Source organism: Calidris pugnax, unplaced genomic scaffold (assembly GCF_001431845.1).
Source record: "Calidris pugnax isolate Ruff unplaced genomic scaffold, ASM143184v1 scaffold28, whole genome shotgun sequence".
NCBI classification, from domain to species: domain Eukaryota; kingdom Metazoa; phylum Chordata; class Aves; order Charadriiformes; family Scolopacidae; genus Calidris; species Calidris pugnax.
This window is the reverse complement of record NW_015090842.1, coordinates 507,146-533,947: the sequence shown is the minus strand read 5'-3', so window position 1 is coordinate 533,947 and position 26,802 is coordinate 507,146. Positions and strand designations below refer to the sequence as shown.

The window sequence follows — 26,802 nt, the reverse complement described above, 5'->3', positions numbered from 1 at the left end:
GGAGTACTGCAAAAGGTGAATACTATTACTCAGCTGCACAGTTTCATCTAAATTGCAGCCATGAATATGTGATCAGTTGTCACATGGAAAAATAAACCCTGTATCCCCACATCAGTGATGGAGAGATGTTTATAACCTTCATTATTTCATTTTTAAAGCTCTTTAGAAGGTTACTGAAAGTTGCTGTCTGGAGGAGATGGTTTATTCAATCATTTAAGGTGAAGGATCTATAAAATACACCGAAAGTTGCTTGCTAAAATGTGACTGTAGGTACATAACAGTCCGATGTGTGATGGTGCACAGTGTGGTGTCTCGGAGCACGCGGTGGGTGAGCAGGGCAGGAGAGGTCCCCCCAAACTGCCTTCCCCTGGGAAACATCCATTCCATGAAGCCCCGGGTGCGTGGGACCCAGGGGTGGTTCGGGTGATGAGTCCCTTAGCTCGGTGCAGTGATACCTCTGCTGCCCTCTCACCGTGGCAGCGTTTCTCCTCGGCTGCTCTCTCATTTGACCTGCTCTTTGCCACTGCTGGTTTCTGGGCAATACAAAGTTAGGATTTCTACCGTGTAAAACCACAGCATTTTGAGCATAAAAGGCATCTTGCAACCTGGGTCTCCCTGCTAAGGCTCTAAATGCAGGCCTTTTCCTGAAGTGATTAATTTGTATGTTTTGTTTTGTTTCTCTTTAAATACTGTCATTTTGTGCAATTTTAAAATCTGGTTTGGATTTACGAGCGTGTAATATCTTTAATATCCTTCAAAGAATTTGAATTGTGTTCTCTGGATTGCTGCTGCAGAAGGACAAAATCACAGCATCTCTATTCTTCGAAGAGCACCATTATCACTCTGTGTTAATGAAATGATTTCAGAATTACAAGAAATGAGTTTTTGAAATTAATTCAGTATTAAAGGGAATTGGATTGTAATTAGAGCGTATTTCAAAAAGAATAAAAGGATCCATGATATGTGCTTAGCTCTTAAAGCACCTAATCCTATATTAATTGTGCTTTGGGCACATCTGCCCTCATGTGAAGGGGACTTTGGCAGCGGAGATGAAAATGCTGTTAATTTTTAGGCCAGAGAGCTCCTCCAGCAGGACGGCGGAGCAAGGGGAGCGCAGCCAGGGAGCTGGGGGCTGCTCTCCCTTCCCTCCCGTCCCTCACACACACACCAGCTCAGTGTTGGGTTAAATGTGCTTCATCAGTTGCTGAGGACCCAGCCTGATGTTGGGCAGGGGAAGATCAGAGAGGTGTTTAGGTACCATCATCTGAAGCTGGGTAGGCTCCCCTTCTCTGTGTGTGGTGCAGGTGAGCAGACATGAGAGCACCCGCTCCACCACGGGCCTGGATGGGAGAGGTGTCTTGTCCAGCTGCAGCAGAGGGTGCCCGTGAGGGGGTGTGGATCAGGGAGCTTCTCCTGAAACCACTTGGAAGGAGAGCTTTGTCCTCTCCGGCAAACTCCCTCCCCGTGAAGGGCTGGTTGGACTTCCCTACTGCTGAACCCCCGTGCCACAGGCTGAGGGCAGGGGGTTGGAAACAAGGATCGTGGATGTGATGGACCTGAAATGCAGCGAGAAGTGGTTTTCTCATCTCAGCTTCGCAGAGTGTGGCCAGTTTTGGCAGTTACCTGTCACCTTTGTCCTGTGCCCAGATGGACTGCCTTTTGCTGACAGTCCTTCCCTGTCTGGGTGGGTTGCTGAGGAGCACAGGTTGCCCTTTGACGTTCCAGGGCTGCGCGTGAGCCCCTTCCCCACCGCGGAGCTGGTTGCTGTCGGTGCAGGACCAGCTGCAGGGACAAGGCTTCTGTCCCCGTCTGGGGGTGGTTTGGGACCTACCACTAATGAGCACCTCTCTGTCTTTGCAGCCTGTTCCAGCACTACTGCTACACGCGGGGCGGCATGCGGCACACCTCCTACACCTGCATCTGCGGCAGGTAAGCACTCCTGCACCCACCCCTGCAGCCTTCGGGGTCCAGTTTCCCACTGGGTATTTGTGGAATTGTTCCTTTCGTGCACGTGATGTGTTCACCAGTGCTGCCAGAGCCAGTTCTGAACCATTTCCTCTGGAAAAGCCACAGAAAGGTGGCTGGGGCTGTGTCTTAAAGAAATAACTGGGTTACAGCTTCTGCTACGCTCCAGAGATTCCCCAGTGGCTACTGCTGCTGCCAGGATCGTGTTCATGCTCACATCTGTGCTGCAACTGGCTTTTTTATTAAATGGCATTATGGAGAAGGGCTTTAGAGCTATTCTTTGTTGCTCAAAAATACTCTCTTTGAAATACACCTTAAGTATTTCATATCGTTCTCAGAATTCTTTGACTCAAACGTTAAGGTGCGATTAAATTAATCTTTTTGGAATTTTTTTGCTCTCTTTTTCTTACTGAACAGCTAGTGTTGAAGGTATTGTATTTGGCAAAGTATTGTAAAAGTTCTCCCTGCAGTTGTAGAAATGCACATCTTTAATTTCAAGAGAATAGTGTAGGATCCATGCTGAAGGACAGCTGTGTGCTTTGTGCAGAGATTCATCTCATTTAGTCAGTGGAATTAATCTAATCAGAGATATACGACAGTTCGGTGAGGCATCTATGTTGGTATATATGTTCCACTTATTCCACAGACACTTGGCCTACACTGAAGTCACATACACTCATAAAACATAATTTTGAAGTTAGTGACAATGACGTTCTGTTGCTTTGGAGTAATAAGGACGATTAGCGTCTTTCTTTCTTTCTGCTGTTTACTCAATTGCTTATTTGTAAATGCAATATTCCAATTTATATGCAAAATTGCAGTAGGAACATGAGCAGTTTTATGGCAAATCGTGCATCTAAACTGCCTGAAAAATTTCCTGGATTAAGTACCATCCTGTAACACGAGAATTAACATCCCGCTGCAATGGGGCTCCATCTCGGTGGCATCATCCCAGGCTGTGAGGGCACGGGCAGGTTGTGTCTGCGTGTGGTGTTTCCCCTGCACCCACAGCCACTCGTGCTCGGGGCTGTGCCCGGGAGCACCAGGGCTCTGCCAAACCCATGGAGCCCCCTGCCCGGGGCGGCCTCGTGGGACAGACCCGTCGCCCCGCGGCACTGACAGGAACCACCACTGCAGCTGAAAGTGCTGACTTACCTAAGATAGAACACAAAGGCCTTTGTCCCTAAATTGCTGTATTCTAGGATTGATGAAGCAAGAATGAATGATATTAACAGTTTTAAGCTAGGTCCTAATAAAACGAATGTAAGTAGATCTATTTGATGAATTCAATTAACATAATAATGCAAAAATAATAGGAATATTTTATTACTGTGAAAATGTCATGCATTGTAAATATTACACTTAACTACATTTATGATTAAAAATAGCTTTTGCAATTAGGATTTTTGAATAGCTATGTTTTATTCTGTTCATGCTGAGTTTTGTTGTTTTCCTGACACTTAAAACTGGTATTTTGACAGGATATTTCTTTCTGAGATGACAGGCCTGATAACAATTTCGGTAGAAGAGAATCATGGTTTTACATAAACCCCAAGATGGTTATTCAGATGTCAGGAGAGCTGCTCCCTGGGCTGGACTCAGGGGTGATCAATAGCCATCAGTGCTGGGTTTCCCTACAGAAATAGATCCCTGGGTTCAGATGAGCGCGTGCGTGCGTGCTGTCCCCATCCGGTGTCACAGCCTTCAGGACACAGGAGATGAAGTTTCTTCTCCCGCTTTATCCCTGTTTTTAGAGGGAGATAAGGAATAGTATCTGCAGCTGCAATCCTGACAAACTGCTGGGAAGCAGTTCTCACACTCAAAAGTGTGGTGCTTACTGTCTCTGGATACACTGATGTTTGCGATGTCACGCGTTTACCGTGTTCCTTCTCGTGTTGTGCATGTTAATGGTTCTTCTGCCCCTAATGTACTGAATTTTCTTTTCACCTCTCAGTGGGGAGAACTCCTCTGTCCTGCACTATGGCCACGCCGGAGCCCCCAACGATAAGACTATTGAGGATGGAGACCTGTGGTGAGTAAAGGATTAGAGTTTGTTTGGTATTTTTGTTACACTGCTGCTGTTTCCATACGTGCACTCTATGTGCTCTTGGACTTCGTTAGTGAAATGGTGACTGCGTAGTGATGAATGTCCAGATCTTTGATGCAGCGTGTGATGCTGTGTGCCAGAGTGGTCAGGTCTCTTCTAGAGGCCCTCTGTAGCTGCGTCTCAAGTTGAAAGTGCCCAAAGCACTTAGAATTTAGTATAAGAAATCTAAGTAGAAGGGCAGCTGCAGAACTCAGCACCTGTGGTTGCTGGGGACACTCAGCTCCAAAGCTGGGATCTGGTGATGGGAGAGCCCTGGCTGCTCCTGAAGAACAGCACCAAATTGTAGGGTGCAGTGGTGCTGGGCTGGGTGGCTCTGTTAGAGACCGTGTGTTTGGCTTACAATTAAGCTTTTTAATAGCTACTGGGAGCCCTCTGTTGGATAATCTTGGGAAGCCCTGAATGTAGGGAAAATATGGCTTTACTTTTGGTAGATGTCATTTCAGGGTTATTTCTGCTTTTGCCAGTAGTTTGGTATAAATCTAATTTAACGATTCCTATACTTGTATGTAATAGAATTGGAGATTGGGTACTTGGTATGATTCTTATTAAATTATTCAAGTAGAATTTTATGTCTTTTTCTTAATGTTATTTAGTGGATATGAATAACATTCATGAGTTTTGTAGAAATGTGCTGCTCAGGTTTTATGCACAGAGTGCAGTGCAGTGGCAGTAAATAAGTCAACAAAGCACCTGAATATTAGAAAAAATACATTTGGAAGACTGATGCTTTGTTGCTTTGAAACGCTGAGGGGCATGCGTCGTTTGCTCTTTTAGAAATGTAAGTTACAAGGATTTGGTGGTAGCGACAGGAGATTATAGGCAAAAGTACTATTGCCTTTATAATTTTTTTTAAAGACTGTTATTCTGACTTCCTCAAAAACTGTGGCAGGTTTAGAACAGGCCGTTTTTATGATGTTCATTTTTCAAAATTAATCTACATCAAATGGGTTTATTATTTCTGTAAGAAACTGGTGTGGAATTCTGTCTCTGATACTGCACCCTGATCCACATTGTCAGAGGTGCAGCTTTGGCGCTGACAGATCTCAGTGCAAGGCAGGGACTGTGAAGAGAAACCCTGACACTGCTCCTTGATACAGACTGCCTGCTGTCATTCCCACTCCATGCAATATTAAAACCAAAATAGCTAACTAACACAAAGCATTGTGATCGACAGGGAGAGAAATCAATATTTTTAGGGAAGTTTAGGTATTCAGTAGATAACGTGCACTTAACAGATATTGATATTAAAAGTAAATATTGTATTAACAAGAAGTTGGTATTGTATATAAATGATGCAGGTGCTGAAATATCTACCTGGTCTGAACCAGAGCCTTTCCTGAGCAAGAGGCTGTTGTCCAGGGTCAGAGAGCTCCTGCAGGTCCCTGATGGGCTCACCACCCTGGGAACCACCCTGGGCTTTCCACCCCCTCACTCCCTAGTACCTTTAAATAAAACCTTCAGCTCAGAGTCTTGTGATCCACAACCTGCAGTGATGACATACAAATACTGATTTTCTTCTGTCGCCTAAAAAAACCCAACAAAAAGGTGTCCATCGAAGCAGATGGGGTGCAGTGGAGGGAGCCCAGGGCCAGGAAGCCTCTCTTCTCACCAACCTGGTTCCGTGGCTTGGTGTAGGAGCCACTGGGGTGCTGAGCCTCAAGTGTGTACTTTACATTTTGATTGTGAGAAGGCTTTCAGGAAGGCGGTAGTTCATTGTGTTCACTTTGCTGCCCAGTGGTGTGTGCCTTTGCGGGTTCCTGGGGTCGCCACGTGCCGACGGCTCGTCGGGAGCTGATTGTTTTATTGCAATTGATCAGCGGGGCCGTGGCGGCGGCTGGCGAACAGAAAATGCTTCTGTAGTCCTAAAATCAAGATTGATTCTTCATGATGGGTCTCACACTTAAATAATAGAAATGTGAGACAATAAGCCTGACCCCAGATGTCACCGAAATAGATGGGGCTATTACCCGAGATGGTTTCTGCAGGTGTCACGAGCTGCAGGTCTCGGTCTTTCCGTGGCGTCTGACAAATGCGTCTTGGTGAAAATCCAGCAGTTAGTGAGCAACCTCTATGGGCAGGTTCAGTGACCTTCAGGCCCTTGATGACACTGTTTGGGGGTTAGTTGGTCCCTTCTGGCTTTGCAAAGCACAGGAGATGGTCTGTTGTGGAGGAGCACTCTGTGTTTTCCCCGCTGTGACGTGCCCCCCCAGTCCCCGTGCTGCGGGAGCTCTGCCCGGGGCCTGGCACGGTCTCCTCTCCCCCGGCACGGCGGATGCTGGGTCTGACCCCCACACCCTGGGGACCACCAGTCCCCTCCCGAGGCAGCTCCTCCCCAGAGTGATGGCCAGAGAGAAATCTGTCAAGAGAACTGTGGTGAAGGCACGAATGAGGAAGTACAGCATCACCTGCTGCTGAAGTGCCGCGGACCTTGGAGACCATTAACCTTGCATTCACAGTGGGCCTATCTATTATTTATAAAATAAAACTAACTTCAGAAGTTGTAATGGCAGCAGGTTGGATGATCAGAGGGCATCGTTCATTTTATCTGATGGCTTCCTTCAGCACTGAGATCTCAGGGTGCTCCGTCGGTGGGAGCTCTGGGGGGAGCTCGGTGTCCCTGGGGAGGAAGGACCTTCCCTGCTGCAGAACCTCACCGCCGGTCCCACGGCCTCCTGCTGATGGCAATAAAACAGCTTCTACCTGCAGATTGTTTTATTGCATCCAGGTACCAGAATTTAAGCAGTAGGGAGGTTTTGGTAGTGTCACAAAATCAAACACATCCCGTTTGGTTCAGGGTCTGTGCTGGGTGTGTTACACGCGGTGGCTCCGGGAGCAGGGGCTGGTGTTTGCTGGCAGGTGACAGTGCTGGGGATGAGGAGGGCAGCCTGGTGTTGCAGAAGGATTATCAGAATACTTTAACTCCAAGGACTGTATTTGTTTCTATTTCTTTCCGTAGTCCCCCAGTGCAGATGGAAGGTGTGGGGTGATGCTGGCTGGAGGGGGCACTGGGAGAAGTGCCCTGTGGAAGGAGGTGCTGACTCCTCCAGGCTTTGGTGAGGGCTTGGACTGGCTTTGTTTCCTTCCATTTGGCACTTGGATCTACCTTTTAATAATTCTGTTATTATTATAACTTCTAGTGCTGCCAAAAGATCCACTTTAACTCCTAGCGCTCCTCCTCTTGTTATTCCAGCAGCTCTCCTCATCCTAGGGAACTTTTCTTGACAGCAACTACAGGTAGTTAAAAAAGGTTGTTCTGGGTGAAACAGAGAGGGGAGATGGAAGTGTTCGGGGGTTTTTATTTTTTAATTACTTGGAGGAGGCAAAGGAGAGTTTTCAGGTTCCTGGAGCTGTTGGTGACTCCGGGGTGTGTGGAGAACATGGCAGAAGAAAGTCACTTATTGTGAGAGCTGGTCAGGTGCAGCCGTGCCCAGTTATTCACGGAGGCTGAGCCTCCTACTAGATAAAAGAGAAGTCACTGTGCTAATTTTATTTCTTTGATCTAAGATTGTAATAGACAGTCTTCTACAATCAAAAGATTTGTCGTTTTCTATGTATGTTTCTCTTGTCTATATACACACACTGCGTATGCAGCATACGTACTGCACTGGCACCATTGTCGGCGTGGTTATCTCCATAGGATACAGCAGGATTTGTAGAAAATGCACTATTCTCTCTTTTGCAGGAATGAGTAAGTGTGTAATATAAAAGGACTTTTTATGAGTGCTGAGAGGCTGTCATTTGTTTCAGGAGAATATTGAGAAGACTTTGAATAAGTGAACTAAAAGACTTAGGTGAGCTTGCAGAAAGTGTACAGCAAAAAGCAGCAGAGGTTTGCTGTGACTGCTGCAGAATTGACCCGAGTTGTATCGCGGTTTAGGACAGCAACTGCGTTTGTCCAGGCGGGGGCAGTGTTGCCCCGAGCAGCAGGAGCTGGCCGTGTCTGTGCAGCAGCTGCTGGGGGGGAGCCCTCCCTCCGCCACCCCGACTGCTTCATCGCCTGCCATGGAACCGATTCATCCTACGGAACAAAATACTGCACTTATTACTTCTTGAAAGCACTGCTTTTAAGATCCTAGGATATTAATGTGTCAGATGTAAATGCTCAGCTATTTTATGTGGGTGAGACTAGTTATTTTCATTTGGCCTCCTGCGTTTTTTATGCATTTTGAAGTTTGGTGCTGTAATAATATGCAAAAATTATGGTTAGCTTTAACCTTTCAGTCTGCAGTTTTGAAACGACTTGTTGTTAGTTATGGTTTTGTTTCTAATAATAATACGAAGTACATTGCTGGTACTTACTGGGTAATTGCAAAATCAACTGGCTATCCATTTCTGAAATAATTCCTTTGGCTTGATTCCTCTGGTTTGATTAATATTTACTATTTTCATCAAGTGTAGGTATTTTTCCTTTTGTTGTGCCTATGGACTATATTAATTTTATGCTAATCTAGAAAAATTGAATTTGATTAAAAATAGAACAATATATTTGCTAGAATTAACAATAATTTTGCTCTAATTGCCTGTGTGTTCTGTCAGTGCTGGTTAATTCCGGCTGGGGCTGTCAGAAATGGAGGAGCCTTTTCACCAAAGCAGAGGTCGCTACGTATTAATAGTTGTTTGCTGTAACAAATTTTAGCTTTTCTTTCAGTGCTGTGTCATGGTCTCCTAATGTTGTGCTCTCTCAGGTGTATGTGAAATGCCTTCTTAATTGTCACCTGTGATGAGTTTGATCAGTCACAGCTGTAGCTCAGCCTCCCCAGCCCAGCCCGAGGAGTACGTGAAGCTGCTTTGGCTGCTGTTGGGCTGTGCTGACTGGGGAGCTGACCTCTCTAAAGAAAACAAAGCAGGGTAAAACCTAGTATTTTTTAATAGCTGTTGATATAATATTGATCATTTATAAATGCTGTTTAGTGTAATCCTTTTTTTATGGTGGTCTTTGGTAATACCCTGCTTCCTACGCAAAAATTACTCTCTAGCATTTTTTGAAGGTTCCTCGTGGCTCCAGGGGTGCTGACAGCAAGAAACTGTGCTTACACCAGGGACCCCAGCCTGGCCTCGAGACAGAGGCAGTGCCAGCCCTCCATGGGGTGTCAGATGGGAGCTGCTCACACTGGGGCACCCTCTGCACACCCCGTCCTGAGCACGGCAGGACGTCACTCCCTGCCGTTCAGTTCCCTGATGGGGTTTGCCATCTACCTTACTCCAGGTTGCCTTTTTAACTGGTAACTCTTGGCTGGTCAGGGTGGATGAAGAGGTGTCACTTAGCTCTCCGTTTCCTTACTGGTGATATCATCGTTCTGTGGAAGGGCTGCTGTCAAACCACCCTGTTTCCAAACCACTTGGTGTGTTTCCAAAGCTGTGTCTGGTAGGAATGCCGGTACCTGTGGTCATCACTCTGCAGCATTCCCGATGCAGGAGGATAATTTGTTGGTGCAGCAGTGGTGAGGAGCTCCAGTTGTGTCTGTGGAAGGTGCCAGCTTCTGGTGTTAGCCCCCAGGAGCAGCCCAGGCTTCCCGAGGAGTGAGCCTGTTCTCAGGCTGGGCCGGTGGCAGGATCGTAGCGATTCCTACACATGGCTCAGAGATCCCAAACAAAGTGCTGCTTCCCATTGTGATATTGGCCATAACTCGCTTCATTGCCTGGCAGTTTCAAATTATTTGACAATAAAAGTGTCAGCAAGCCTATAAAAGTAAAACACATGCTTAGAGGAAGATGATGCTTTCTTTTTTAAAAAATGGTATACGGCCCCTTTATGGAGAAAAGAACCGTGGCTGTTTATAGTCCACAGTTTTCAAACATAAAATGTTACGCAAAGTGTTTTGTGATGCTGCACAGTCAGAGGTTAAGAAAGCTAAAATCAATATCAAAATGCATATTATTTTTCTGGGCTTGAAAGCCAAAACTGTAACTATAAGTTTGCGTTTTGCTGTGCCAATATTCTGTGGAAGCAGCAGGGCCACGTCCTGTGTCCGGGGGATGGGAGGGGAGCGCTGGGTTAAGCACTGACTGACAGCCCTGGATTCACTTGAAATTCAGCAGGACTGAGTGTTTCCTCCAAAGCCCATGCTGGGGCTCTGGCTGGGGCGCAGGACGCGGAGCAGGGGGAGGCAGAAGGGCTGGGAAGCCCCTGTCAAGGGGCACCTCCAGCCCCACCTTCCCGTGGGGCTCTGCCCTGGGACACGGGTTTCTGCTGCTTCTCCTCAGTTTGGTCCCAGTTTATGTATGAAATGACTGTAAGTTGTGGTGTCAGCCCTTTTTCCTGTGAGAGGGATGAAGTGCTGGTGGTTGTCGTTGGAGGTGACTCCTGCAGAGGGGCAGGAGGTGGCTTTGGTTTGGGATGCTGTTGGCTGACGCCGTATGCGTGATACATAAGCAAGTCATCCTGTCGGCGGGGCAGCTAGCAGGTTATCTGATGTTCCTCATACTTTGCATTGTTGAGTTTTAGTTAATAATGTTTAGAGTGTTTTGCAATGTGTTTGGGAGGAGATATTCTATATATACTCAGAACTGAAGCCTCCCTTAGGAGAGCTGTGCCCACGCTTCCAAGAAGGAGTTTGCAGTATTTTTGCTATGTGTTTTCACTTGTGGTATAGGTTCCTATTAATTCTAGAAAACAAACTGAAACAGTAACATGGAATTTTTAGAGAGTGCTCAGGTCTTTTGAGTGTTGAATCTGCTTCCTACACCGTGTGCTTTCCACCCTGACGTGAAGCCAGGCAGGTTGTCATTGCTTCTGCTCCCAACAAAGTGATGCAAAGCAAGAGGAGCTGCTCTCTCGGAAGATTTTGGGAGGGATTGAGCTGTGCAATAAAGGAATTCATCAGCTTCGAGCTGAATCAGGGAGAACTTTGACATACAACCCCTCTCCCCACAGCGACTCTCCTCCCCTGGCCCCCGTCCTGACCCCGGGGACATCTCTGCCTCCATCGGAATTGGCAATTAGCAATCACAGCCTTGCTGGAAAACGAGCGGGGAAAGGGTTGCTCTCTAATGAAATTTTCCTTCGTTCAATTGAAGGCTGAATTCACAATTAAGTTTTTTTATATACACGGTCTGCTAGAGGTGGAGCACTTCATTTATCTAAAAGGGAACTATAATAGAGTTTGGAGATACCTTATTATATTATTGCATGTGTTATTCTGCATTAAACACTTCTTAAAAGGTAAGCCACAGACCCGAGATGCCTGTAAGGCCTGCTTGCATTTGTCCATTTAATTTTTTGATTAAATGCTGCTACATTTGGTAGAGCCCAGTTAACATGAAGTAGTTGTTTCTGTACATGACCCCTGTAAGACTGCGTTATCAGGCAGGTAATTTTGTCCATGCAGTTGAGAACGGTCTAAAATACATTAATAATATCTGGTTTACTAGCAGTTACCATCTAATTTCAGGGTAAAATAAATCTATTTTTCCTAAGGAACCAGGATTTAAGGAACTTGCTTCTTGAAACTTTTTCCAGGTAATCAGCAGGAGAAGATTGCTCACATGCATTTTATTCGACTTAAATGTGCTTCACCACTTATTTTGCCGGGGAAGCAAAAATATGAAACTGGGATCTCAGGCTCCCATTATTTCCTCAGGATAACTACAATATTTGGGCTATTTCCATGTCTTGGGCAACATTTTAGCTAATGGATATGTTCCCAACTGAAGTTACATGGACGAGAATTCCCAAGAAGAGCCAAAATGTCTCCCAAAGGTACAGTTTGGTTTGGATGCTCTTTCAGTGAGGCGTACAGCCTGGATGGTGGGTTGTGCTCAAGCTGGAATCTGAAAGATCATCTTCCCTCATGTCTCCTCTTGTCTGGGGGCCAAGAAACCTGAACAAATGGTGCTTCCAAACTTGGGAGCCTTGTTTGGGTCTACCATCAGCTCAGTGATGGTTGTATTCCATTACTCAGTGCTCCTCTAACTCGAAATACTATTTACCAACCACCCAGTGAGGAATGGGTTTGAGAAAATGCTGATTATTGGGAGGTTAAAGACGTAACTGAAATTTTGCCTGTGGTAAGTTCAGAGTAACTGTTCTCCAGGTAAAATATGGAAAGCATGGAATATAGAAAGCATGGCTAATGTCTAATTCCATGTCTAATTCCAGTAGACATGGACCAGCTTCCAGTAGAGCTGTGCAGGGAGCCTGGGAGTTGTTGGTTCCAGCCCTCCTGTCACCCTGCTGGGTGGACACTTACACCTGTAAATGCAGCAGGGTTAGGCCACAGAACTGCTGCAGATCCCACAACGGACCTCGCTGTGTGGCTTTGACAGGGCTCAGTCTGGGCTGGGTTGAAAGGTTTATGACTGATCTGAAATCTGTATCTTGTTGGCATGTTAGAGAATGTAGCAGCTTCCTACAGCATTCTTAGTTGCTGCAGCTAGCTTTCCCTACCCTTAGATTTTCTCTGTGTGTCATTAGTTATTTTTAGGAGCGAGTCTAACCATAAAATCAAAACTTAGGCAGTGTTGATGGGGTTTGTGCTTCTGAGGTTTGGCTAGGCTGGGTTACAGTTGCTGTGGTAGTGTCAAATCATGGGCTTTTTTTTACCCTGTGGGTCTGACATTTACTGTCTATTGTGTATCTTTTTTCAATTAGCAACTTTCTGGTTTAACATTTAAGGGAATGTATATAGTGTTTGTATTAGCTCTGCGGGTACATACATCGCTTCACGGTCTTCTGCATTGTGTTCTCCTCAGGGGTTTGCTCCTGTAGCCAAGAGCCTTGGGCAGTTCTGCGTCCATAACCCATGGGGTTTGCTCCTCAAGTCCCAGTGCCCATAACCCATGGGGTTTGCTCCTCAAGTCCCAGTGCCCATAACCCATGGGGTTTGCTCCTCAAGTCCCAGTGCCCATAACCCATGGGGTTTGCTCCTCAAGTCCCAGTAACTTATACTTACCTTTACCTGGCCTGTATGCTGGTGTGAACAGAGCTACGCTGCATGGTTTTCCTAATTACTGCTGTAATTAAGGCTGGATGGCAGAGAGGGTGCCCCAGTGGAGTCGCCTTCTTTCTGCTTGCACTGTCCTACTGACCCTGCTGGGAAGCGGGAGCAAGAGGAAGAAAATCCAAGGTTTTCAAACACAGTGAAGGAAAATTACATTTCTTGTGATGATAAGAGTCTCATACAGTTGTTTGAGGTGGCTGGAAGAAGGCTGAAATTAGCAGATTTCAACTCTGATTCATTACCTAAGAAATCAGGAGGTCACACAAATACTGTGTGTCGAGACCAAAGTCTTAGACGCAAAATGTGCCTTGTAATCCATATACGATGAACTGGGGGGGGGTTATTTGCTCAAGTATTGTTTGGTCCAGATGGTTATTTGGTTATTTGCTGATTTTTGAGCCTGCTGGAACCAGCACGGTGCCTTATCAGGTAGGCTTTAGCAGCACAGTATTGCAGATGTCTAACCTGGTGCTCACCAGGGTGTGCAGAGCAGCACAGTATTGCAGATGTCTAACCTGGCGCTCACCCACCGCTGGGAGATGGGTTTCTGGCAGCTGAGCAATCCCAGGTGAATCACTGACTGATGTCTGGAATAACTCTGCTTCTCAAGGGGTAAACCAGGGGGTTTGTCCCCCATGAAAGAAACGACTTCATTTTTTTTTTATTCTACCTCTGATGCAGAAAACTGTACAAAATGTTCTTTTCTGGTTGGATCTTCCCATAATCCTTGTTTCTTTAATCCCTTCAAATTTAGGCAAGTTTGTCGTAAAGGAAAGTTTATGTTGGGAGCAGTGGCAGTCAGCCTTTATTGGGATGTTTTATTTCCACAGTCAGATGTGTTCTGACAGATACAAAAGGCCACAATTTAATTAACATTTCTCTGTTAAATTTTGAGGTTAGACCCTCTGTGTGGTGCTAGCATTTCTCAGGAAGGGAAGAAAGGACGTGTTTTTTCTTCTGAGAAGAGGTCCTAGAAATTGGACCCGAAGAGCTTGCCGTGTGCTCCTCGTGTGCTTTTTCTCTTCCTTCCCGTGTTCTCTGAGGGTTCCCATCCAGGACCAGCCCCTGAGAGTGTCCATCCAAGCCCCGTGCCCTGCAGATGTCCTTCTGCCGGGGGGTTCCAAGGGGCTGTCCTCTCATTTTGCTCAGGACCAACATCTGAGTGGTGGTTACACGGGCAACTGCCAACATGCAGGTGGCTTTGGAGCGCAGAGCAAGAGAATGTCTTCTGGGCTACTATTTCTTTGGAGTTAAAATTTTCATTTCTCTCCCCTCTGATTCCTTCTCAGCCTGTTCGACATGGGAGGAGAGTATTACTGCTACGGCTCCGACATCACCTGCACCTTCCCTGCCAATGGCAAGTTCACCCCTGACCAGAGGGCCATCTACGAGGCCGTGCTGAGGTCCTCGCGGGCGGTGATGAGCGCCGTCAAACCAGGTACGGGTCTGTGACCTCAGCAGGAGCTGACGGGCTCCGTGGCAGCACTCGGGCTGTCAAGGCAGTTACGTTTGGATTTTAGAAAGTGCTGGAAAGGAACAAGGTGACAAAATTATGTTCCGTGTTTAAACAGCTCCCAGTGGAGGGGAGAGGTAGGACACACATTTGCCATACAACACTTTTAAAGATACAACACATAAACAGTTACTAATAAGATTAAACAGGTATTCTGATCTTCCACTTTTTTTTTTTTAATTCCTTTAATCCCGTGGTGACAGTCGTTACTCCGCCGGGTGTTTACACTGGCAGCTTATGGCACAGGCTGAAGGCAGAGGGTGAGGAACACGCGTGTCGTGCTTGGGTTGGTTTCAAACGTTTCCTGTATTTCCCGTGTGAGCTCAATAGAAATGCTGTGTTGCAGGGGAGGATGGAGTGTGCATCTTTGGGAAGAATACTCAATTACCCTTAAAAAGCTTTAGAGAGCACTGGCTATTGGGTACTTCTCTGTGTGCCTCTAAGTTGCAGACAAGGCAATTCATCAAGTATACATTTTCATAGCTGAAACAGCTGCCTGGCTTGATGAAAATCTTATTTTTCTCCGATTCTGCTTTCAGGGCAGCAAATAAATGCTTTTAGAGCTGACTGCTGCTGTGATTTTGAGTGTTTCACCAGTGAAGGTACTTGAGCATTTCTCATTATTCCTAACAGAACAGCATTGAGAAAAATGTGCTTAATGCACAAAGCACACTTATCCTTTAAACTTACCGTATTAGCTTTCAATAACCGGGCCTGGAGTGCGTGGACTTTCTGGATTGCCAGCCCCAACATCCGTAATTTTCCTGTTACACGAGCTGGCAGCAGCAGCCTGGAAGGGAGCAACAGCACCTGGAGCTTGTCCACAAAATGAGATGAGAGGTGTGTTCACACTTAGCCAGATTTGAGTCCCTGTGTTCCCGTACGGCTGCTGAGCTGTCACTGGTACCTGCCAGTCGAGGACTCTTTGGGAAGAGGCTGTGGAGTAGCTTCTTTTTGTATTCTTTAGCAAATAACTGTGGATTTATACCATGTCCAACCTTTTGAGTGATTTCTGCTGTTTGTTATTTGGATTGTTATCTTGAGCATTTAGAGAATCTTAATAATTTAGAGTTCTATAAATTTAATTCCTAGTTGATGAGGACAGTATGGTTTCTACATCTAGATAGTTTCTATATACATTTCTCTTTATAGAAACATCGAAGTTTCTCAAATAAGTTAAATCTGCTACTGTGTTCAGAGGAAGTAAAAAGGAAGAATGCTTATCTTTAAGCTTTGCAATTAAAGCTGTTTTGGATTGATGCACTAGATCATAAGCAGAGTCTTTAAGATTAATGAGCTAAATATTGGAGCAATCACATACTTTCCATTTTCATCCCTGTGTGATTGCACACTGGATCCTCCAAACATTCCTCCGTGTCTTCTCTGTAGAGTGGTGGGAGGTCACAGGAGGAGGGATGGAGCTCATTGTGCTTCGCGTTCCTGGTACTACTGCAAAACTTGTGTATGTTGGAAAAAAAAGAACAGAAAAACTTTTTTCAGTCTCTAAGTGATACAGATTAGTATTTAGGGGGAGCGGGAGAACGAATTAAAACACCTCGATCAGTAAGGTCTATTGTCCTAAATTCCAGTTTAAAAAAAAAAGATCTCTTTGTCTCGCAAACAGCTCCCAAGGAGCAGTTGAGTAAGGCCAGGTTGGCAGCCACTCAATTCCCTATCTCTACATTTATATGATTTAAAAACCTTGTATATCCAAAGTCCCCATTGAACCGAAATTGCGTTCAGACATCAGCTGTGCAGCTGGGAATATTTGTTGATTGATGTTTGTTTGTTTCAATGAAACGAAAAATAAAAAATAGTTCCAAATACGCACAGAAGTTGTTGTTCCCCGCGTCAGCTCGTGTGCAGTGTGAGCCCTTCCCTCCCCGGGGCTCTGCTCTTGCTGTAGGGTCTCCCTGTGGGCTTTGTGGCTCTGCATTAGTTCAAGCTGGAGCTCATGCCCAGGGGTATATGCACATCCCCAGGTCCTGCCTTCTGCTGTCCAAGAGAGTGAGTATCCTGTTACCTCTGGCTTTCAGGCTTTGCTTTTCTGATAAATGCTGTTGAGGAACGTCCTGAAGGAGATCTCTGTCCCAGGACTAATATCTCTGATAGTGGAAGGTGGAGGCTTCTCCATATTAGGGCTGGAATATTCCTTCCCTCTTTATAGCTTTCCCAGAACTCAAGTTTCACACAAGGACATGGGTCTTTAAGCTCTTAAATCCTTTCTTCCAGGAACAAAGATCAGCCATTGCAGATTTCATTGATGCCAGGAGTGCCGTAGAATCCATGAGCAAGGAAGTACAGTCAGGTAGACTTCAAAACGTGCAGGCAAAAACATGGCAGGCAAAGAAGTAAACCTGCATGTCAAGCAAATAGAACATCCTTTTATTAATCAGGTAGATACCAGCCCATCCTTAGAACCTCCCAGGAAAGGGTCCCTTTTTGCTGTAGGGGCTGAGTAAAAGCAGCGGTATGATTCCCTGTTCTGGGTTCTAGTAACACGTCTCTAACAAAAAGAGAAAAAAAAAAAGAATAGTGGAGAATTGAGGTCAGGTAGAATAGTACTAAGAGTATTAGAATAACCCAAATAATTAAAGAACTGTTTAATTAGAAACTAACAGCTGGGGCATTTGACATAGCAGATGATATTACTGGCTGTTGTTTCTGGTACTAGGTTCTGCAGAGTTGCACTTAGGAACATGCACAAATTCAACATTGGCAACTTCACAGAATACTGCCTCTTTTTGTCCATGACAGTTCTGTAACTTCTGTAGAACTCAGATTTATTTTTGTTTGCTACTATTTTGAGTGCAGCTTTAGAGTAATTGTCACTGTATTCAACTAGGATTAAAATTTGTTAGACGTAAAGAAAAGAATTGTAACTGCTACTAATATTTATTCCTTCCAAGTGAAGTCCAAGGTGCTCATCCCCGTGCGGGGGGTGTATTTTGTGTGCAAGTCATGTGAGTTTCATTTTGTGTAGCCCAGAGTTGTACTTGGTGGAACACCACGTGGGCACACTTCTCTGTTGTGCTGTATAAAAGCAGTAGCTCATTTTGGTGAACATTTAGAAAGAAATTGGACCTTTTGACAATGGCACAACAGAGAAGGGTGTGGGAGCACAATCCGTTTTACAGTTTGTATAATTTCAAAATGCCCATATGAATTATTCCCATTCAAATTGTCATATTTTAGGCAAAATGCTGCTGATCGTTATTAATCTGCCGTAATATCTGAAGCAAAACAATTATTCTCAGAAATAAAACATTACTGACAGAAGTTGAAGATTTTATACCAGTTCCTCTGAAGAACAGCTGCTTTCAGGGCATGGTGTAGCCAGTCCTTGATACTCACCAGTGCTGCTGAACGGCACCACAGTATGATTTTTCTCCCCTTACTGTTAAGAATGTGTTATTGTGTTAAAGACAGATTGGAAAGTAAATCTTATCGAGGTATGTTTTAAAAAGCTGGTGTAGTCTGCTCTCTCTTGTCGCTGAATGGAATTGGCTGTATTTCTCTCTAGCATTAATGTTCATAATTAAGTTCCCCTTTGAGTATTAACTCTCTGAGACTGGCCCAGAGGAGGTGGGGGGGCTTTCTGTGCTCAGGAACTCTGGGTTTGTCGGCCTAAATGGTTACAGCATCAGCCACCACTAAAATAACACTGAGTTATTTCCAAGTGCATGAATCCAGGCCCTTTGGAACATTTGGGCCGTGCTGCCCCGCAGTCCCCACGTGGGGAGGGCTCGGGACAACCTTCGGGGGCAGTTTCTGCCGGGGTTTGGGGCAAACCTGCAGGTTCCCAACTCCCCTGAACACATGGATTTAACTCTGCTTGTGGGGGTTCTTCAAAGGTGCTGCTTGTACAAAGCGAATACATTTAGAAGTCTTCACAGACTTAGAGCCTACATTGGCTGCAGGGGTTTTTGGCCTTTCTCTAGTGAATGTATTTTGGTTTAAGGCTTTTTTAAAAAAAAAAAAATGCTTTTTCCTAATTGTAGCAGGTTGTAATCCTGTAACATTGTACAATTCTGATTCTAGCAGTGACTTTGGGGGGAATAAGCCTCTGTTCCGTGGTCTGATGAGCAGTGATTTCCTCCCGTTCAGTGCTGGGGAAACGGGCTCGTTCCTGGCTGTGGTGGGAGTGAGGTACAAGGTTCGGGAGCCCTTGACACCGCACCGGCTGTAGCTGTCAGCGCAAACCTGCTCCACACAGATTGTGCTGTTTGCCCTAAGTCTTATCTAAACAGGGGTTTTCTAAGCCTCGGAGACTGATAAGTTTCCACACGGCAATCGCTGCCTCCCAGCGCTTCCCTTCTTCCCCCAGCCTTTTTCCTCCTCTTTTGGAGACGCACCCGTTGGGAGGGAGCAGGCAGTGAATTCAGTGTCCGAGGTGCTGCTCAGCCCCAGGGCTGTGTCCTGCCAGACGGGGAATGATGCTCCTCTTGCTCCACCTCTACATCTGTTCAAATGGCTTTTCTTAAGGCTCCAGCATGGCAGACTCTTGCCTTGGTGTTGTCTCTGATGTTTTCTTGTAGATCATCCTGTGCAGGTCCGGAGGATGGGTTTACCACTTAAAACTTCCATTTGGTGTTTGAGCACAGCATTTTGGTTTCCCTCTCCAAATTCTCACTCCATCAGACCCCACCTCACCTGGTGCTGCAAGAAACCAAGCTCAAAAACTGAGCATCTCTTGGGTGTTTCATCTAGGGAGCCACGAGGAAAGCCTGAAAATCAGAGATACAACAGATTCTTCTCTAGCACCCAAGTGAAAAGTAAAGAAATAGTTGGTTTTAGTATTTAAAACATGTTTTGGTTTGTTTTTTAAACTGGGTTTGATTGGAATTTTGAAGGCCCCATTGTTTTATGTCTGATAGGGTCCCTGTGTGTTGGCAGACTCTGCTCCCGGGGGTTGCTGGCTGGGCAGGATTGCGTGTTCTGTCTGCATTGCAGTGGCACTGCCAGGGGACACCGGGCCTTTTGCCCTTCTCTGTGGACACTCGGAGATTAAATGTAGCTTAACCTTAGCACAACTCGGGGAGAAGTTACTACAACCTTGCCATACTCGTGTTTTTTTAGAAGGATTGTGACATCTGTGCTGGCAAAAAACCCCCACCCTACAACAACAGAAAACCCCTGCTAAATCATTTGTGGTTTAATCATTGTCACATTACAACCACAAAGTACCCAAAGTAGCGGCCAAAAAAATCCTGTTAGGCCTTTGCAGAGCTCTTTGCGACCAAAGTGGCTAAATACCACGCAGCGATTCTAAATGACTTTTGTGTGCTGTTTCTACTTTATGTTCTCGAATAGCTTCTAATGAAACATCAGAAAATAATCACTGGAATGAAAATGCCAGTGAGTTAACAGCGACTGAGGAATAGCTTGTAGTATAATCTATAACAATTAATCTTTTCAATTCTATTGTTTAAAAAGCTATTATATGTTCAGTCAATGATAGGGATGCTTTGAATTTCTGCATTTCTAGAAGCATTTATTTCTCTTTTTTCTTTTTTTTGGATCAAAAGCCTTCCCTATCAACAGTGCCACCAAAGAGATCACAGACTGCTGCAGAGATCCTTCTATGATGTTTCTGAGTCCCTAAAACATGGTGTTTTATCTGAAATTTGGTGGGTTTGGCAAACAGATAATTAGAGAGGAAATACTTTCAAGGCAGTAAAACAATACCTATTCTTTTTCTTTTCTGTACTAGTAACTTGAATATCAGATAACGTTCAAGTTGATGGGAATAAATTTTTAAAAACCCGTTGTAGTAAACGTAATGCTTTAAGTTTGCTATTTTTAAACACAGCAGCTCACAGGCCTGCAAACCCCTGGTGTCTGAGAACTAACAGCCTCTGTCTATAGTTTAATTAGCCCACGATCTGTCACGTCTCATTGTCGGACGTATCCCCTGCCTGCTCGTTGCTGTGTATCTCTCACTCCGTATCTCGAGGCATCCCCAGAGCTGTGGTTGCTGTCGAAGGTGGGTTTTGTCCCGGGCTCTAGCCCAAGCACGTGCTGCCCGGCAGGTAACGAACCGCAGCCTAATTAGCCCTGGGAAGAGCTCTGCTGGGAGCCAGGTGCTGGTTCAGTGACCTGCGCTCCCCGGTATCTCGTTTGGCAGAGAATTAAGGATGGAGCAGACACACCATCAGCAGATTTTCCTGAGCGCAGACTCATTTTGGTACGAGCTGTCAAAGTCCAAGGACCCTCCAATCTGCCTTTCCAAACCTCATCTGTCAGTGGAGTATAATCGGTTTATAAATTGGTTTAAAGATAGTAGCAAAACTAACCTTTTTACACAAAAAGCATGTCTGCGACTGTGATAAACCTTTTTACACAAAAAGTGTGTCTGCAACTATGATAAACTTCACGAAAGCTTCAAAGTTAATGTCCTGGATAAGCATCACTGGTGCTGCAGCCCCTGGGCTGGGGGCTGGGAGGGGGTCTCTGGGGATGCCCATGGGGAGAAGGAGCCCAGCACAGTGAGCTGCCTCCCAATCAGTGCTAACGAGCTTAGAGGTGCTTTTCTTTCTGGGCAGACTGGTGTGCAGAATGGAGCAGCCACTTGCTCTTCAATTGATCCCTGGCTTTTCTGTCAGAGCCCTATATGGGACAACGGGTGTGATTTGAGCTCTCCCATAGGATGGCTTTATCTCAGGCTTTGAAGCCCCAGGACTTTGAGCACAAAGTGGAAATGTAATTATGATAGAACATCGGTGTTCACAAGACCCCAGAGCCGCGTGTTTCACTGGATTAGAGCAAATGGAACTTGATGGGGTTTTTGGCCTTAAAAATTGCTGGGTTTTCATTTGTTTAATCATGCCAAAATTGAACAAGGAAAATATTCTTCTACTGTACCTTAGCCCTAGTTGTCTTGACTCTGCAACCGCTCTGTTGATGATGACTCAAAGCCATGGTGAACTAATTAAGACAGTACTGTGTTACTAACAAAAGAGCTGCTTTCTTCCTCCCTCCTCCCCCCAGCAGTTTGTCAAACAAAATTGCATCCTATACCAAAATAATAGAAATCTAATGTATCCTGGCACTCTGTCTCTAGTCAACCAACAGTATTTTGTAATGCTGTTTTAGTACGTGAATTAGAGGACTTGTGTTTTACACAGCCCATTAACACAAGGGACTCATTAATTTCTGGAGAGCGTCTTTGCCAGAAAGATGTGGGCTTTAAATCTTCTACATACGTAGAAAAGTACTGTCCATCTCAAATGTTCTAAATGTGATGATCGTTACTGAAAATAACACGATGGTAATATTTTATGCTCTGCATTTCAAATAACTGCATTTCACAGTTGACACACGGTCTCGGGGAGCTCCCCGGTGCGCGTGCCCGTGCCCAGCCGTGGTGAGACGCGGCGTCAGACACGGTGTCTCAGCGTTCCCTCCCGTGGGTCCCTGGTACCAGGTGCTGCTCTCGCTCCTTTGGGGGCTCCAGCACTCCGCAGGCACCTTAAGATGATTTTGACTCGTTTAAAGTATTTTTGTGCTAATTTAGTTGCTCTTTCCACCTTTGCTTTTTTATAAACAAAGGGCACACGTGTTACATCTGCTTTCAAAAAGTCGTTTTTAAAAGCTTGTAGCAATCGTTAACTCAGCTGCTTGTTTCTGCTCTCCAAGGGGTCGCCTGGCCTGATATGCACCGTCTGGCTGACAGAGTCCATCTGGAGGAGCTGACTAAAATTGGCATCCTGAAAGGCAATGTAGATGACATGGTGAAGGTTCATCTGGGTGCAATATTTATGCCACACGGACTTGGACATCTACTTGGAATCGACGTGCATGACGTTGGAGGCTACCCAGAGGTTAGTGTTAGTCCATTCTCAGCTGCCTTGAACATTAACCCCTTTCCATTCCATCGATGTTTCTCTCACTCCATGCATGATCAGCCAGTTGCATCTTCTCAGAGGTAGAGCTGATGGGCATTAAAGTCTGTCCTTTCCTGGACGTGGTATTTTATGCAGTTTACTTTAAGGGAATCTGTTAGTTCATTGAAATAGAAAACACTTATGGGGAGAAGTCAACTGATGCCGCCCTTTGGACATTCTTAATCTGCTCAGTTTCTACACGCACTGTGTTGTTCCTCCTGGAGTCACCACTAACGGGTATGAGACAGGTATCACCCAAGCACACCCTGTGCTGTGTCTCGGTCAGACCCTGCCCAGGGAAGACTCCCTTGCTTCATCCCAGATGTGGGCCAGCTGTGGGAGCCCACTGCTGCCCGCGGGCTGGTAAATCCCCATGGCTCTGTCATATGGAAACAGGCTGGCTCATGTTCCTGCCTTCAGCTTTGATCTCAGGTGCTGACACGGGCACCAATGTAGATGTGCTGTCCTGCCATGAGAATAGAAAGAAAAAAAAATCCCTCAGGTCTCCCGGTCTTTGCACACGTGGAAGCGTGACCTCTTGTGTTGTCGGTTTCTGCAGAAAATGGAGAATGATTACTTTTTTCCTGGAATTAACGTAATGGCTCATGACTGTGGTCTGAAAGCCGGATGGGTAAAATTCTGTAGCCAATGAATGGTAAGATGTTTGCGATGATACAAAAAAAAAAAACCAAAAAACACTCTAAGGGGAACTGAACTTAAGTTTTTAATAAAGACAGGAAGTTTACAGCAGCTTCTGAAAGATTTCAGAAGGCTTTTCTGTGTTATGTTTTGGTTATTGGAGGCTGTTTAAGGGTTTTCAGTAACACAGTATGAAAATGCATCATTTGCCTTCTCTCTTACGTAAGATGTTCTTTTACAAGAACCTGAAGAGGAAACTAAGAACTTCTTGGGTAAGGTTTGAGGATCCTTTGGAGCTGGTTCGTGTTGGTGGAGCAGGCAGCGTAACGGCTGCTGGTGCTGGGATGGCTTGTGCAGGCTGGGAAGCAGCAGTATAGGACATCTGGGGGTATTCATTGTGGTCACAACATAATCGTTGCTGAGACACAGTGCTGTGATGACAGTGTGTTGGCACCAGCTAACAAACTTATATGTAATAAAAATGAAACAGAAATGAGAAGCCCCCCTGTCTGATCAGCAGGTCTCTCCGTTACCTGCCGCGATTACATGAGCTGGGGCAGGTCTGGAGGGGGACAGAGAGAACTACAATTTGGGAACAAGTGAGAAGAATTGTGAGAGTGAGAAGTGCTGTGCTTGGGTTGTACCTGGAAACTCTGTGCTCTGAAGGTTAGAGCAAGTTCCTTAATTTCAAGGGAGTGTATAGAGCAGCAGACAGTATATACCTTCCCTCTCTCAGCAGGTCTCAGCCATTTGGATTACGAGCTACAGAATTAGCTTTTGAAACTAAATTTTATTTACATATGAGCAAATGTGTAACTTAATCATCTGGAATATTACAGAATTTAAGGGTCGTTTTTCTGAAAGCAGACTGATCTGTCCACAGTTTTGAAAGAGTGACGTCTCATAGATAAAAATGGAAATAAGGATTGTATTGTCAAATGACTTGGTCTCTCCACTTTCATAGTTAATCTGTATAAAAATACCCGAGCTCTCTGCAGATAGAGAGTTTTATACTTGCAAGTATTAAAATTATTTGTTTGTGTAGACATGCAGCTGTTTTCTTACATTAGGAATGTTTCCCTGGCTAATTTACTTTCAAAATCCAGTCCTAAATAACAAGTTTTGTGAACGGGGGGAAGCACGTTGGGTGGTTTGGCCGAGGTGAGGTACCCGGGGGTCAGGGCACCCAGAAGCCCGTTGATGGGCTGAGCTTCGTTAGGCTGTTGGTGGGATGGGCTTCGTTAGGCTGTTGGTGGGATGGGCTTCGTTAGGCTGTTGGTGGGATGGGCTTCGTTAGGCTGTTGGTGGGATGGGCTTCGTTAGGCTGTTGGTGGGATGGGCTTCGTTAGGCTGTTGGTGGGATGGGCTTCGTTAGGCTGTTGGTGGGATGGGCTTCGTTAGGCTGTTGGTGGGATGGGCTTCGTTAGGCTGTTGGTGGGATGGGCTTCGTTAGGCTGTTGGTGGGATGGGCTTCGTTAGGCTGTTGGTGGGATGGGCTTCGTTAGGCTGTTGGTGGGATGGGCTTCGTTAGGCTGTTGGTGGGATGGGCTTCGTTAGGCTGTTGGTGGGATGGGCTTCGTTAGGCTGTTGGTGGGATGGGCTTCGTTAGGCTGTTGGTGGGATGGGCTTCGTTAGGCTGTTGGTGGGATGGGCTTCGTTAGGCTGTTGGTGGGATGGGCTTCGTTAGGCTGTTGGTGGGATGGGCTTCGTTAGGCTGCTCTGGACCCGGGGCTCCAGCGGGAGGGATGGTGGGGCAGGGGGGCACCAAAGGACTTCAGAGGAGGGGGCTTTCCCCAGGTAGATCTAAACCTGGGCAACTGGGCACCTCTGTGGCGTGCCTGCATTAAATGGGAGAAGGCTTTTTATCCAAGGCTGCTTGTTTCATGAGAAAGTGGGTTCTGAGGACGTCCCGTGTGCCACGGGGTGGGTTTCGGTGCGTTTGACGTGTTTACCAGCCAGCCAGATTGCCACAAAGGATTTTATAAAGCCATTTGTGTGTTTGTTTTATGCTGAGCCCATGCCTGTAGTATCATGCTCTTTTTTCTAGCTGGTTAAGAAGCGAGTTATTTGCTTTTGGCCGAGGGAATTTCTGGGAGTATTACAAAGGATTTTTTAAAAATAAAAACTTTCCAAGTGGATATTATTCCATTATTTTTCCTCAAGTGTAAACAGTTACATTTGGAATAATACAATAAGCTTTAATTTCCTAATTTTTATCCGTCACAAAGTTTTGTGTGTTCCAAAAAAACTATTTCCAGACATTGTTAGCTTAGATTAGTTATTCATTAGTAGCCAAAGATTTCTTTTTTCAAAATTGGCAATAATAAGTTTTCATCTTTTCCAGTAAGTGGCTTTCACATGCAGCATTGAACAAGCCCTTTCTTCCTCTTTGACAAACACTGTAAAAAAACTTGCATATTTTCTGCAGAGGATACTCTGGAATGTTAGAAAAATACAACGTTTCCCTGCCATATTTTTTTTTTTTTGCCCTGATAAAGACTAATTGGGTTTGGCCAGCAACAAACGCGGCGTAGCAGCTATGTTTAGGGCAAGATTTTTGACAGGCCGTAACCAGCAGCATTTCCCAGGGAAGCACGTAAGTCAAAGTCCTGATTTTGCAAAGTGCTCGGGAGCAGAGGGCTCCTTCGGGAGCTGGCTCTCCGTGGTGTCCCTCGCAGGGAGACCAGGCGTCGAGCACGGCTTTGAAATCCGGCTGCTGCTTTTAAGGCTACAGCTTGAGCAGCGCTGAAAATCCGGCCCCAGTGGTACCAATCACTGCAGAAAATCTGGCCCTCAGTCAGGCAGAGCGAGCTTCAAAGGGTGAAAACTCCACTGGGCTTTAGCTTCAGCTGTAAAATTTAATCGTGGAGATGGCTTTCCCACACTCTTTCATTTGTTTCTGGGTAAATTCGATACGGGACATAAATGGGGGTTTGTGCCTGTTGCAGTGGAGAAGAGGTGGTAGGTGATCCCAAATTTTCAGACCTGAGGTAGATGGGGCTGATTTTTCATTTAAATCTAGGTTCCGCGTCTCTAGATGCTCCGGTTGATTCAATTTCATGTTATATTAATTGACTGCAAGGCTCTGAAGAATGCTAAGTACATTTGATGACTTTCTATAATAATAAGGCAGTTAATTTAAGTTAGGTTAATAACTACTGTGATTTTAACATCTTGTGAATTAAGAGTTTCATTTGGTTTTGTCTTTTAAAATTATAAGATTTACCTTAGTTTAAAGTTTTAATTCGGTTCTCCATTCTCATGGAAAGCTGATCCTTTCGTGGCTGTTCTGCATCAGCAAGTTGAGGTTAGAGGTTTGTTTTGATCCTGGAGTTACCCGTGTGCTTCCACGCTCGGGGAACGTCGCTGCTGCTCCCGGAGCCCCCCGGGCTGTGTCTGGCTGTAGCCGAGCGCCGGCTCCCGGACGATGGTCTGGGCATTTGGGTCCCCAAACGTACTCCAGAATACAGGAACCATCTTGTTCCCTTTCTTGTTCTGGCAAAAGTTACTTTCCCTGCGTATCCTGCTTCATGCTGAAGCAGAAGATTTCATTTTTTCGTGGTTAGCATTGCAAATGATGCATTAATGTCTTTTCCTTCAAGAAGCAGAGGATGAGGAGGGTTCCCCAGGAAGCCCAGAGCTGGGTGCTGCAAACTGCTCCTCTGGGTGAGCGCCTGGCAAGGCCTCCCCAGCCCCGCGCACCCAGGGCCTGCCCGGCCGGTGCCCGCAGAGCCGGAGTCACGGCGCCTCGCA

The 26,802-nt window shown here is 45.7% G+C and overlaps 1 protein-coding gene across 1 annotated transcript in view; it reads left to right on the top strand.

The window, feature by feature from the left end:
* The window catches only part of PEPD (peptidase D), a 105,628-nt gene that overhangs the window by 66,121 nt on the left and 12,705 nt on the right, over positions 1–26,802 (top strand). The window contains exons 10-13 of the mRNA XM_014942133.1: positions 1,861–1,929; positions 3,920–3,997; positions 14,301–14,449; positions 22,163–22,347. Coding sequence (XP_014797619.1) covers positions 1,861–1,929; positions 3,920–3,997; positions 14,301–14,449; positions 22,163–22,347 — 481 coding nt within the window. The remainder of the gene's footprint in view (positions 1–1,860; positions 1,930–3,919; positions 3,998–14,300; positions 14,450–22,162; positions 22,348–26,802) is intronic.